The following is a 14,819-nucleotide window of genomic DNA, read 5'->3' on the forward strand; positions in this document are numbered from 1 at the left end:
AAGGATTTTCATGAGATATATTTGTCCTGTTTTTTTTTTTAAAAAAAATCTTCTGTGTTGGTTTCTTCCATAGCCTAGAATACCACCAACTGGCCAATTCTATAATTACACTCCTTTAATTTATATTCATGTCACAAAAATGTTATGTACTTCTGGTACCAAAACATCTTTCATAACTCAAGTTTTGTTAAACCTTTATCAGAATAGAGAGTCATCATGTACAGTATTCTCTATTCAGTTACCCAGTTCTTTATGGCTGCAAAACCACTATAGTCAGTGAGATTAAAAAAAGAAACTTTGATACTGAATTGTGGACTCTATACTACTTTCTTTACTGGCTGTTCAAGATCTTTCTCTCTGCCACTGTAATGAGCTTTCATGGAGTTGATAAGTTAAGACTAATATCTGCTGGCAGGTTTGCACTGCTGAGCTGTGTTTGGCTTTGGCGAGGCCAGTTATTGGCACTGTTTATCCAAGATTTAATGTGGGGCATTAGCAAAACGATTGGTGTCACCAGTTGGTAGGAAAAAACTTCAAATCACTTCATAAGGGAGGAGGAAAACTGGTCTTAAAATAGCTAATCCATAGGCCAGGGGTGGGGGGTGGGGGGGGAGACTGCCTTACCAGACAGATTCTATCCTTCTCATATATAAGGAATTGCATCATCTGATCTCCGAGATGATAATAGTGAGTTGCACAGTAAAACAAGTGATTATGTGCTGCTTTCCTCAGCAGGACTTTTTAGGTTTCCCTTGGGTAGCAAAGCAAAGGTTTGATAGATTTCCAAGAATACAAATGCTTGGAGAAGTAGAATTTCTTGTAGAAAATCTATAAAGCCATTACAGAAGAATTCCAGTGACCGCTGTGTATGAAGCCTTATTTATAGTAAAATCAAAACAAAAATAATTCTGCCTTTCTCCCACCCAAGCAATTGAATGGGCTAGATTCTTTTTGAGTGGCAAGTCCAGTTTCCATGTATCTCTTGTTTTGGTAACAGACAATGGACAGATAACAGATTGGTTATCTGTTCATTAACATCAGTAACTTTAACAATTCACCCTCATGGATGAGAGTAAGCGCCTATTTTGTGGTAATGGTGGTGGATAGCTTTACAATGAGAACTCACCCCTGTCCCCATTGCTTTTTTTACCTTTCTAATCCCTGGAATCCTTTAGGGGAAGCAGGAAATGGGCTTTTAGCTATCAGTTATCTCATCCCAGGAACAGGTATCTAAAAAGCTGCTTCTCCACCACCACAAACACATAAGACATCAGAGGTTTGAAATAAAGATTTCTCAAACTGTATAATTGGGCCATGGGACTATGCATGTAAGCTTTAGCAAATTTTAAATCACCAATTCACTTTTTGAGTCCTGCGGCAGAATTTTCTCTGACACAACCAGACCATTAATTTCATGAAATACACACTCAGCTTTATTAGATGGAAAGATTTCACCAATTCATAGGAGACAAAGAGAAGCTGTACATCTATGATTGTTTAGCTATTCGTAATACCTGCCTTATTTATAAAATACATTCAAAGTGGTTTCATAAAAACATCAAAACTAAATTAAGATGTTTAGCATGTTCACACAATATCCTAATTATAAAGTTTTAAAGGTTTCCCGTCTAGTTGTGACTGACACAAGGGGGCGGTGCTCATGTCCGATTCTCAACCGAGGGAATCCTGTGTTGTCTGAGAGACGCTTCCATCATCATGTGGCCAGCATGAAAATATGGAATGCAGTAACCATTCCCAGTGAAGAGGTACCTTTGCATGCTTTCAAACTGCTAGGTTGGTTACTAGTTGGGGCGAGTAATAGGAGCTCACCCTCGTGCACTCTTGGGTCTCAAACCCAGGCTGTCAGCTTTCCAAGCCCACCATCTAAACCACTGAGTCATCGCGCTGCCCTTGTCTTAATTATACAGAAGTATAACTAAAAGTGAAAAGAATAGCTAAAAAGGAGGAAATGAAACTGAAGCAAAACAAAAACAAGCCTCCAACCCATTAAAGATGGGAAATTCTTAGCATCCCATAAAATCTTAAATTGTGTGTCCCCCACCTTGTACTTAATCACTGCACTATCATGTCATGGCAATTCTTATTGCTTTCCTTGTCCCTGTGATGCTACCTGCATTTTATCTCATGAGTGAGATAAAACCTAGCATTTAGTTGTACTGGTATTAAATGAATACTATTTTCTTCTATATTCTGACATTATGCAACAACAGTTTTAAGATGCATAAAATCTATTAAGTGTTCACTGCCAGATAACTGGCAATGATTGTGAACAAAGATAATAGAAGTAGAGTTAAAAATTGCCAACGGAGACATAGATGATAGTACTATTTTCCAACTCAAGGATAGGTGGACAGTACTTTAATTCAGTAGTGGAAATGAGCCTGTAGAAAATTGAAGGCATTATTTGTTTTATTTATTAAATTTGTTTGTCACCCGTCTTGCTGTGATGCAACTCTGGGGAAATTTAGGGAGAAAAATTGTCTGTAAGGAAGAGAGCGATTGGCCTTGTAGACTTCTGACAAATATACAGTATTCTAGAAGAGGATATGGCTGGCTGGATCCCTGAAAAGAAGTCATACCCATGGTGATTTAAAGGGCTCTTACCCATTCTTGAGTTGGAATAAAACTATTCCAGAATAAAATGTTCTGACTTTTTCCCATCTTTGACATAAACTTCATATGCAAAGCACTAACAACTCCTCTTGTACCACAAAAATGAAGCTGGCTAATAAATTAAATATAATGAATGAAATGGCAGAGATTATTGGTGTAACTAAGAAATTAAGACTTTGGGTTTGGTCTCCCTTTTCAACACTCCCCATCCCTGCCCAGTATGAGCTGCCAGGACTGTTGGGCGTGTTAAGCACCTGGAACACATAGATTGTGTGTGAGATAAAGTTTATTTCATTTTGGGAAATCAATATGTGTTCTCAAAGATTACATGGCATTGTTTATATGAGGTCATTGTGAAACCATAATTATAGAACTGTTTCCTTGGCACACAAGTAGCTATTATAATCATGGATTTAAAATTTTCTGGCACTGGAATAATAAAAAAAAAGCATGAATGCATAGAATGAACCCACATCTTTATTTCTATATGGGATATCCCAGAAAACAGAGTATAGATCAAGGATTTTGGGGGACACACAAAAAGTTATGACAATCAAAAGTGTATTAAAGTGATGTTAACTTGGGACAAAAGTCTAAATCTAAGTCACATACACTTTTAGATTCTAAATTTTACCTAGAATTAATGCAGGTATTGACTGCAGATAAATTATGAATTTGCATACTTTCTTTTACCTAATTACTATAGTAACGATATTGAGACTGGGAATTATGTTAAGTTGATAAGGTACAGATCTATCAACTTCACTCAAAGTAATTACTATGCACAGATATTGGACCTGTTGATTTTTTGTGAAGAAGTTACAATTAAAGATGAAATTTGGGGGAAGTAGAACTGAGGCATAATTTTTTTATCAGGGATCTCTCCAGCAAGTGATTGAAGAAGCTGTGCCATTAAATATCTTCTTCTCATCTCCAAGTTGACCAGAAAGACCAAAGCCAAAGATAGATGAAGTGATTCTTAACTATAAATCCATTGCAGTTTATGAAGTTCAGCAAACTTTTGCAGTTTACATTGCACACAATATTAAGATCTTAGTGTGGATGTGGAAGATGGCCTTTAATTGAGCGGACTGGAACTTTCTATTTTGGACTCTTTGAAAAATGGATTACGTATATGTTGAGCTATAAGGCAAGAGAACTATGGAATTGGGGCATGCAGAAGATCTGGTTGTTACCCTAACATGGTGGTTGGAATTAATAATCTAGACAAAAGACATTACAGAAGATACTATATGGAATATAAATATAAAGTTACTCGGGTGGTTTTTTATATATGAAAACACTTATTATTGATGGGGGCAGATGGTAATTGAAGATACTGAATATACTGTTGGAAGCAGAACTTGATGTTACCCTAACATGGGTGATGGAATTAACAATCCAGTTGAAAGACATTACAGAAGATACTATATGGATTACAAACTTAAAGTCATTTGAGGATTTTATTTATATATGGAAATATCTTTTAGTGGTGTGGGCAGAAGAACAAAGATATTAAAAATATTATGTATGGTAGACCTGTAGGAAAGTGGGTGGAGATAGGTTAGGCTACTGATTGTTTAGTTTAGGAAAAGGGATGTTATGGGGGTGGAGGAAATGGGATTATGAGTTGAATAAATGCCAAATTAGGATTTATTATATAATTTTATAGCTGAATGTTGCTTTGAAATGTATAGTATAGGGGGGATATAATAATAATGTTAGAAAGAAATGTATAGCATATGGGAGGTGGTATAAAAGGATGGTAAAGTATTATACAATGTGATATCAATTTGGATTTTATTTTGGAGAAGCCAAGGGGGGAGGGGAGGGTGAGGGGGGGTTAGGGAGGAGGGGGGAAAAAGGGGGGAAAAATCTGTATTTGAAAAACTTTTTCAATAAAAAAAAAGATCTTAGTGTAACATTTTTAAGCTCCAACGCATAAGAAAAATTGTATGCTGTACTCCTCACCTGATATTTTTGACAACTTTAACAAATAACTGTGCCATTGGTTGAACCTATGATCATAAAATTCTAAGATCAGGAGACCATTTTCTTTATGAGCAGCAGGGACCAAAGGAAACTTATGAAAACTTTTCTTTTTCTAAGCCAGTTCCAGAAAACAAGGTTAACACATAGCTAACTTATTGGAAGTGCTGCGTTGTCATCTTTTCTCACCTTCATTTAAGACTAGTATTTACTATTGCTGCTGAGAAATCTTAGTTCACTAAAATCAAATTATTTCAATATGCCAAATGATTTTTGCATTTTTCTGCAGAGAATTTCATCCATTCCATGTACTATCTACAAAAATCAGTGTGCTGTAGGGAATGTTCATTGTATCTTACTGATGCTGGTTTGGGCTACATTCACACTAAATGGTTGAGTTTGCTCAAAATGCCAAGCTACAGTATATCTAACTTGTTTATAATTCAATATATTGTGCAAACCAGATAGTTTACAAACCCTTGCAACTGGATTATTTGCTTCTCCCCAGAAGATTACAAAACATTAGCTTTTCCCTGATATGGTAATTTTTGCTACATATGGACTTCTATTTGACAGAAAATTTGATCATATGATACCACCTTGCTGTGTGAAATATATAGCCCAGGCATTATTTTTAAACATGTCATCTTTTTCTGATAACTAAGTCTGGGGTCAGAAGTAAACAATATGGGGTAGTTGCTAGTATCCTGTGTTGTGAGTTGGGCCTTTTGCCAACACTGTCAATAGTCCAAAATCAGGTATAGCCACCCAAATAGTCCTCATCCCTACATTTCAGGTGGGTTTTTAATTTTTTCCCCAAAATTACCATGACATAACAATTGTTCCAGGGTGGTGGCCTAGATGCACAGCAGAATAATTTTAAAAAATAGCATTATGTTGTTGTTTTTTCCCTAGAGCTCAGCCTGCTGCTATCAAGGAAAAACAGAATGAAGGAAAAGGGATGCTTTTTTTTCCTCATTACATTTTTGAAATAATACAAGCAATGATTAGAGCACTGTAGATTTTCTTCTCTGATTGGCAAGCCATCCACCTGGGCTTGTATCGATTTGTAGCATTTTCATCACCCACTTATCTCTTTGTGCTCCATCAAGGAATTCATCCAGAGATAATTGTCCTAAAGAATCAATGGCAAAAAAGAAATCATAGTATGTTAAAAAATGGGGAAGATGAGATCCAATCCCATTAGTCAACTCCCATCTTCCTTTTTCATTGGACTATAAAGAGAAGGAAATGTACTAACAGATCAAAATGTTGCTTCTTTCATTGAGAACAGATGGAAACCTTTATATTTTCTTCAACTAGGGCAGTGATATACAAGAATAATTAACTACGATAGAGTTACTTGGAAACTCCGATTTGAAATTTCAGAAACATAATTTTGATGGGATAGTAGATAGTGGTCACCTGCCCTTCATAAATATTTAAAGAAGTCAGGAAATCTTAAAGCAAATTTGGAAAGGACAAACCAGATAATGCAATATTTAGGTGTGTTGGAGAAATGAATCATTCTGGAAAGTATTCGCCACAATATTATACAGAAATCGAGGTGAATGAGTCACAATCTGGGAAACTGACATTTTTTTTCCTGCCTTCCACCCCTACTGAATAGTAGAGATAATGAATCTGGGCGTCTATTAGAGAATGAGAAAGAGAAAGAGAAAGCTTCAGTTTCCAATCACTAGCATTATGGAATGTGTGGTCGCTCCCTAGAGCTGATGTGAACACCAGATAGCTTTCCCAAATGCTTGTTTAAACATTATTCAAATACTGTTATCATTCCCCGTATTTTTTTAAAAAATAAAAATTGAAAAAAACTGTAATTAAATAATTCAAATATTGTAGTTCTTTTGTAAAAAGGAAAAGAACTCAACATGAGTGTGCTCCTTGGATTTCTCACTGACCACATCACTGTCATTTGGTAAGTCAATAACTGTTAAAATGTCAGTTAAAAAATCCATGTTTTAAAGGACATGAATTAGATCTGTGTATTACTTGCATCAGCCACAGGCAATCTGTTGCCACCAGAATCGTTGAGATGTAATTCTTATTGGATTTGTACTGAGCCATGATGTTTTGGGAACTTTTGTGTTACAAAAAATCTAGGAGGGCATCACATTGCCAACCATAATTTCAAATAAGACATCAGTATGGCTTCAAATCAAGTTATTACCATCTCCATTCTCATCTACGAGATGAAATATTCTTTCCACAACCTCTTCTGGAGTAAGACCAGGAACGGCTCTTTCTTCTTCAGACTTGTATGCTTCCTTAATGCTATAAATAGCCTGGAGGGAAAAAAAATTATATGTTAAATGAGAGTCACATAATAAAGCATATGTAAACCTCTGAGATAGATGCACATATAAATTTGATGACTAGCTTGATCAAGTGTTTGCAAAGTTAAATACAGCAAAAGAAACCTTTTAGGAAATTTATAGGATGAATGATGTAGATTGTTTCTATATGGACTCCTAGTGCTGTATCAGATGCAATGCATTCTGCAGATGTTTTGCATTTTTAATACAAATTTATGAAAGAAACTACAATTAAACATACATTAGCTACGAAACAAACAATTGGAAAACTAAAATGAAACATACATTAGCTATGTTATCTATAACCCAGGATTTCAGGTTTGTTCTGAAAAAAACCCCCACATAGTTTATTCTCTCATATTCCTTTTTTCTTTCTGAGGGGAAGGTAAAATTAAACAGAAGAAATAATGTGTTGTCTTAGTGGAACCTGTTTGTTTGCTCTTAAATAAACTGAGAACATGTCAGCAAAGAGTTGTTAACATCCATTCTCTTTCTTTCATGTGTTCTGAAACTTCTGCTTAAAATGTAAGGAGAAAAAAAAATCATCTACTCACCTTCCTTCTTTCTTTTGGAGGGATTGTGTGTTGTGAAGACTAATTTTTTTTTAAAGAATAAATTTTAGATGAAAAAAGAACGTTCAGTGAAAACACCATACATTTCTACTTACTTCAATTATTTCTAGGAGTTCAGGTCTATCTATGCAGCCATTTCCATCTTTATCATATATTTTGAATGTCCATCTCAGTTTGTGTTCCAGTTTCCCTCGCAAAACCAGATTCAAAGCAGCCACATATTCTAGGAAGTCAATGGTGTTATCCTGGTAATATAAAATAGTCACTTTAATTGAGATCAACTTAGATTTCAACAGCGGTACATTTACTGTTTTGTGCTCTGTCACACAATACACCACTTATAGTCATGAGCTGCCAATGGCTCCTGTGCCTCTTTTTCATGGTCTCTGAAGACTGGAGAAGATTTTCCAAAATCAATAGTAAACAGCTGAATTGTGGTGGTACAATTTTTTATTTGTGCAGGGGTGACGGGGAAAGAAGAAAAAAAAAACAACTTCAAATAAAATAGTTAAACTTTCAATGAGCTGAAAACAGCAAGTTTACATGAAAAAGAGAGAAGGAAGGTCTGAAAAGGAACATCCTGTCCCCATAAGAATCACATTGCATTTAATTATTTTGACATCAGTGAATTACACTGGACAGGCAATGGTCAATTCAAATCAGATGATTTTATGATTTATTTTTCTGGAAAAGATATCATCAGATAAAAAGAGCCACAGTGGCGCAGTGGTTAGAGTGCAGTACTGCAGGCTACTTCTGCTGATCACCGGCTGCCAGCAGTTTGGCAGATAGAATCTCACCAGGCTCAAGGTTGACTCAGCCTTCCATTCTTCCAAGGTGGGTAAAATGAGGACCCAGATTGTTGGGGAGAAGATGTTGACTTTGTAAACCGCTTAGAGAGGGCTGTAAAGCACTATGAAGCGGTATATAAATCTAAGTGCTATTGCTATTTGCATTCTGTGTAAGTAAACAAGTGTTGAGAAGCACAGAGCACACAGCAATCGCATAATATCTATCCAAATTCAAGGCAAGCCACTCAATATCACCATTTACAAATCTACACCCCAATTGTAAACTCAGATGATGAGCTTTTTTACAGTGAGCTTCAATGTGCTCTCAAGCAAATACCCAAAAAGGATCTTTTGTATATTATGGACAATTTCAATGCAAAGGTAAGCCAAGGAGAAGTTGCAAGAATAGTAGGCAAGTTTGAGCGAGGTGAACAAAATGACCACAATTTTGTCCGGAAAATCATCTCAGTATAATGAACATGTGGTTTATACAACCCAAGCAACAATTATAACACACCGACAGCACCAAATGGACAACATCGAAATCAAATTTATTTTAGGCCAACAACCCTGGAAAGGTTCAATTGCATCTGTTAAGATACTTCCTGGTTCATCAGCTATTAGGGCTAAACTGAAGCTCAAATTGTACAAACTGAAAAAAGGTAATATATCCCCCAAATTCAACGTGAACAATATTTCACCTATGTATGCCTTAGAAGTTAAGAATAGGTTTGAGCCATCGAATTTGGAAGGGGAAAAACCCCAAATGAACAGTGGTGAGAGATCCAAGGTAACATCATGGAAATTGCTGGAAAGGATGTGTCACGCCAAAACCCAAAGAGAACAAACAAGTGGCTGTGTGATGACACAATTGAACTAGATGACCTGGAAGATTGAGAATCTCCATAGACATCTGGTGCATGCTTAGCTAGAGAACCACAGACCTGGTCCACCTATATATTACACTAATATTAAAATACAATATATAATGCAATATATATACAATGCAATATGTGAAGGGCAGCCAAAGCTAAAGTAATAAAGGATGAAGTTAAAAAGCTGAATGCAGTTTTCCAATTTGATGCCAGGAAAGACAAAAATAGGCAGTGAGGAAAAACAGTGTCAACATCTGGAAGAAGCTAAAAGGAACGGACATATTAAGGTCATGTTTGCCATAGTGAAAATGATATGATCCAGCTTTTAGCAGGGTATGGAACTATTAAAAACTGCAACGGAAATATTCTAAATGACCAGTAGAAGATCAAGAATAGATGAAAAAAATATATGAAAGGACTCCAAAGCAGTTTGACCTACCATCAAAATGATAACAAAGACATCTTGAGGGGCAAGATGGAATTTGAACCTGCTGTTGGCAGATATGGGTTATTATTACCCTTTCTCAATGCAACATGTTTCCAGTAGAAAAGCTTTTCTATTTAAAGCTCTTCTTTTCCAAGACAAAGCATTTATAAGTCTGATTAGAACAAGTCAAGGGAAAATAGTTAACATATCCCATTGCAGAAATTCAGATAATGTTTATGTACAACTCTCATTTATTTATATTCTTCCAGTATTTTTCCACTACTTTTTCACTCTTTCCCCCCAGACAAAATCTGTGAATGTTACAACAGTTATACAAGACCATCATGTTACAAAATAGGCATCTTCAATTAGTTTTAAACTAAATATTTTGCATTAAAATTATATTGTCAAAAAAAGTTATCCCATACAAATGAGAAAATCATCTTGGTTCTCAGAAACTTTATCTCCTAACTATATACCTCTTGAAATACTTCATTAACTTTTTTATTAATTATAAACTAAATTACAAAACCATGCATGTTTCCAAAGAAAAGTAAAAAATAAGTCTGAATATGATGACTGGAATCTAAATGTCTTTAATTTTCATCATATAGAAGCATTCCTAGTCCATGTCATGTATGTGTGGGTGTCTTAGGACTGTACGATCCTATGCATATTTTGTTACTTTTTTGGCTGCTACATGGAGACATGAACCTATGTGGCTAAAAAATGTTTATTTGTAATGCACTGCAACTAAATAGGTTGATTTTTAAAATGTTTTTGCGTGTGCTTAATGCTGTATCCTAATATTGCAACACAAGTTTCTCATAAAAGATTGAACCACATTCAAATGCCATTCCCTAACACTATGTTTTATTTTTTTTTCTGACTAGAATGGGTGCATGAATAATATAAAGTATTGTGACATAATCATAATCTTATAAAATGAATGAACGGGTGTTCATTACAATGCCTTTAGCATTTGCATTGTATTTAAATAAGGTGTTTAGTGAGAAAATTCCAGTTTCTTGTGACTAAACTTTGCTTTTCTTGGAGCAAAACAGGTTATTTGATCCAAAGCCACTAAGACAGCAATGTTTTGACCAGAGTTAAATGCCTTTTTATATATCAGGCATAACAAGTATTCCATGCATTTGATATTGTCACTGAATTAAAAAATAAAACAATTTTTCCACTTCATAGAAATGTCAGTAGGAAACCTATATTTGCTTCTTTACCAAAATTAATCATAACAATGACATTAATCTCTCCACTTCTAACACCCCTACTTTTTTTTCCCTCCTGGAAATATCATCATATGCTACAGTACAATTCATAAGATTTTCCCCAATTTTTGGAAATAATGAAAAATATGGGACACAAGTATTGGGAGAATTTTGACCAAACAACTATTTATTTTAAAAGTAATATCTTAAGGTCTTGAATAATTCTATTCAGATGATGATGATAAAGTCTAGCAATATTCTATCAAAGAATAATAAGAATCTGACAATTAAATACAACTTTTAACGGATTAGTTCTCTTTCTGTATAGCATTCTGAGTTCCTGGCATATTTATCATATTTCTTATCTGAAACATAACACCATTTTCTGCAAGCTTATTCAGAAATTTATTTTGTTGAGCTCTCTGGGACTTGCTTCTAGGTAAATTCTACCTAAGTGTAGCATTAACAAATAACATCTAGCCAAAAGGGAAAGTCCACATTTAGAAACCAGGAGAATGTGAGCTTTCAACTTTTAATATCAGTTGTAACATGCTTACCCCATTCTTATCGAAAGCTCTGAACATGCTTTCCACATAATCCGATGCTTCTTCATTATTCTGAACCCCAAAGAATCGTTTGAATTCATGCTTGAAGAGTGTCCCACTTGGACATTCCATTACAAACTTCTTATACCATTCCTGCAATTCAGCCACATCAATCTCAACTGGTTCTCCGTCCTCATTTGTCAAGTGCTGTCCCATGTTGCTTGAAAAATGGAGAAGAAATGCTTGCTATTTCTTTCTTCTCAGTTTTCTTCTTGCAAACGTTTATTTCTTCTTAGAAATTTAATTTCTTTTACCTTTTATTTAATGACTATTGCACATGAAAGTTGGACTTCCTCTCCTCATGTTCCTTTTTACTTGCAGCCTCTATTCAATCTTGTAGAGGAATTTTCACACTGTTTCACCTTCATGCACCTTTCCTGAACTACAAGATAAAAATATCTAAGGTCATTTAAAAGATTCCCACATACGCAGCACAGAGTCCTCCCAATATCTCAGCACAATCCTTTAGTTGGAACTCCCAGGTTGGGCTCTGATGCTAATCTACTAATATGAAAGCTACCCGATTAGCAGTTATTTATATCCTCATTGAACCATCTATGAACTTATCACTCCCCTGAAGAGAGCAACCAATCTATAAAATAACAACCTTGTTTCTTATTTCAAATTATGTGAGTTATTCAGAAATGGAGATGAGATTAGATATAAATAATTTTGTTGATTTTCTTTATATTCCATAATCTCTGACATAAAGATTGGCTTGCTAAAGCAAAGTATGTCTTACTTGTGTTGGGCTTAACATATTGTGTAAACCTAGCCATTGTAGCCATGATTTAACTAATGACTGTCTTATTCATTTACTGTTTTCACTGGATTGTTGTACGCCGCCCATAGTCATTTTCTATGAGGTTTCATGGATCTCGATAATTATACTTCATAATTCAGCCTAACTATAACATCAAAATATGAATGTTTAATAGCTGCTATCATTTTTTCAAGCTTTTGAAGGAAATAAATTTACTTGCATTCTTCCCAAAATGGCAGTTTGCCTGTTATACTAAAATCCTTAGCCTTTGTTTCACAAATATAAGTTTTTCTTAAGTTATCATATTTCACTATTAAATTAGTAGTTTATCCCAATTCACTTGTCATTCAGTCATTCCCTCGCTACACCAGACCAAACTTTTGTCCTCATGTTAAAAAGAAATAAATAACCTGTCACTTTAAATAGGCCTGAGCCGTCCTGATAAAGAGATACATCCCATTCTAAGAAGATTACTAAAGTGACTAGAGGAAACAATAATCTCTGTTATAATAATAGCAGGACTGAAATGGATTAAAGGGATTGGAATGTACATCAGGTCTATTTCAAGCAAAATGGAACCCCACATAATATTATAATGAACTGAAGAGCCTGTTCAAATATTAGATGGTTAACATAAATCAATATTTCATCTATTTCCATAATTTCTATGGATTCAAGATTTATGGCATAATAACAATTAAATAGGTGAACGTTAATATATATTTTAAAATTCATATATATTTAAATGATTTCGGTCCTCCCCTTTGAATGCTTGTTTGGATTGATTTGATCCAGCTTTTCCCCTCTATCAATCAAAATGATTTTGGCTGCCCCCTAGCATTATACTATCAGAATTAATTTTTTCTTTTACTTAAATCTAAAAATCACAGTGGGTTAAGTTTGTTAGAACCAATAAAAGTGGTTCATAAGTGTAAAATTTTCAAATTCTCCTCAGCTATTCCTCAGGTTCTGTTTTGCCAAAAGATATTAAGAAACTCCCCAAATTAGGCCAGATGTTTTACACTATAAGATTTCTTATTCTTGAGGTGCAGTGATTCAGTGGCTTAATGATGCTAGAGAAGGTCTGAACACCAGCGGTTCAAGTCTGAACACTGTATTATGAGCAAGCTCCCATCACTTGCCTCAGCTTCTGCCAACTTCACAGTTTGAAAGCTTGTTACATGCAAATAGATAAATAGGTACCACTTACATAGGGGAAAAACAGTGCTTCAAGCAGCAGTATGAATTCAACCAACGCTGGACATACCTGAATGCAATGTCCAAATTCAAGGTGACATTGGTGGTGGGAAAAGCCCCAGATGACACCGCAGAATGCCGTCAAGTTTTCTGAATGTGGAGCTAATTCTCCCCTTGGGGTGAACTCTGCATAGTGCACAAACATGAACTAAACGGATTAGCAATCAGCAGCAGCCAAATGATTATTTTGTATTAACACTATATTCTTCTGGCCAATGTAGCATCCTCATATGCCAAATAAATAAATCTTATTGTATTACAGTCTCAATATAGAATGTAGACTGAGTACAGTATTAGTGGTACAAAGGAACAAAGATAATTATTGTTTTCTTCTTATTGGTTTCCAGAGGATAACCATTATAGGAGGAGACTTGTATTAAATCATCAGTAGATAAACATCAAAAGGAGTCTGGCAGTACTTTTTCAGACTAACAAATGTTATGAAAAAGTATACATTTTTGTGAGTTACAGTTCACCATGAGTTTCTAATACAATGGCTACACTAGAGTAGGTAAACTGGAATAAAGTGGGGAAAAGGAGGGGTTATGCAGATACAATGCAGACTATTTGTGAGTCAGATTAGAATAACTTTATCAGTTACCACTATCATACGCTAAAAATACATTGTTTGATAGTTCTATTAGCCATCTTCCCTTCCCTTCCAAACCACTCAACTCTTGATGTTATCTTGTCAGATCTCAAACATTTTTCTGGCTAATAAGAATATATGGATACATAGCAATTAATCAAGAACCATACAAACTAACTTGTTGATCCAAATGTGACCATAAGAGAAGATAAGAAGTCAAACCACAAGTTACTGTACCAGCTGACTACCCTGTTTTCTGAAATGATTAGTCACCACAGAAGGCAAATTATATTGCCGTAGAAAACCAACTAAAGCAGAAAAATAAGTCTGCATTCACTGCTGTGACTGATACTCTATTAGGAGGATTATAACAAAAACTCATTAGCGCTTAAGGCCATTTAAACTCTTTTAATCTGCCCATATTTGTTCATGCTTAGTAATACTTATGTGATTTTATATTATGAATCCCTAGCATGGGATATTGAGAAGTGACAGAAACAGAGGACAAGGCATTTCTTGCTGTGTGCTTCAGTCATTCAATGGCTTCTGGCTCTCCTTAAACTGATGGACATCATTCACCAGAAGTATTTATCAGTAACCATTTCTCTCTTGCAAGTTCATGCCTGTGTCATCAGTGATAGCATCTAGCCACTTGTTTTCTGCTGGCTTCTTTTTCAATTGCTTTAAAGTTTTCCAAATTTCAAGAGTCTTTGCCCCTCCAGAGTCTGATTAAATGATTAAGTTTTACGTCATTA

At 35.1% G+C, this 14,819-nt stretch overlaps 1 protein-coding gene across 2 annotated transcripts; it reads right to left on the reverse strand.

The window, feature by feature from the left end:
- Positions 1-1,410: 1,410 nt before the first annotated feature.
- GUCA1B (guanylate cyclase activator 1B) lies at positions 1,411-13,623 on the reverse strand. 2 transcript variants are annotated; one of them, XM_034414326.3, is made up of 5 exons: positions 13,486-13,623; positions 11,408-11,837; positions 7,627-7,776; positions 6,815-6,929; positions 1,411-5,758 (listed from the first exon to the last, which is right to left on the reverse strand). In XM_034414326.3, the coding sequence occupies exons 2-5, from the start codon at positions 11,609-11,611 to the stop codon at positions 5,631-5,633; spliced, it is 597 nt and encodes a 198-aa protein (XP_034270217.1). In that variant the 5' UTR covers positions 11,612-11,837; positions 13,486-13,623; the 3' UTR covers positions 1,411-5,630. The 2 variants fall into 2 exon arrangements, with proteins under 2 accessions (XP_034270217.1, XP_087745511.1); XM_087889385.1 differs by having other exon boundaries at positions 3,090-5,758; positions 13,429-13,623.
- Positions 13,624-14,819: the final 1,196 nt, after the last annotated feature.

This window comes from Pantherophis guttatus, chromosome 3, assembly GCF_059756535.1.
Source record: "Pantherophis guttatus breed Tessera chromosome 3, ASM5975653v1, whole genome shotgun sequence".
NCBI classification, from domain to species: domain Eukaryota; kingdom Metazoa; phylum Chordata; class Lepidosauria; order Squamata; family Colubridae; genus Pantherophis; species Pantherophis guttatus.

Bases quoted from the DNA above. Each gene is read 5' to 3' on its own strand.
- GUCA1B (XM_034414326.3), bottom strand. From the start codon at position 11,611: ATGGGACAGCACTTGACAAATGAGGACGGAGAACCAGTTGAGATTGAT. The intron at 6,930-7,626 runs GTAAGTAGAAAT...TTTTCCCTCCAG, and splicing joins AACTCCTAGAAATAATTGAA to GCTATTTATAGCATTAAGGA. The intron at 5,759-6,814 runs GTAATAACTTGA...TTGATTCTTTAG, and splicing joins CGTAGATGAGAATGGAGATG to GACAATTATCTCTGGATGAA.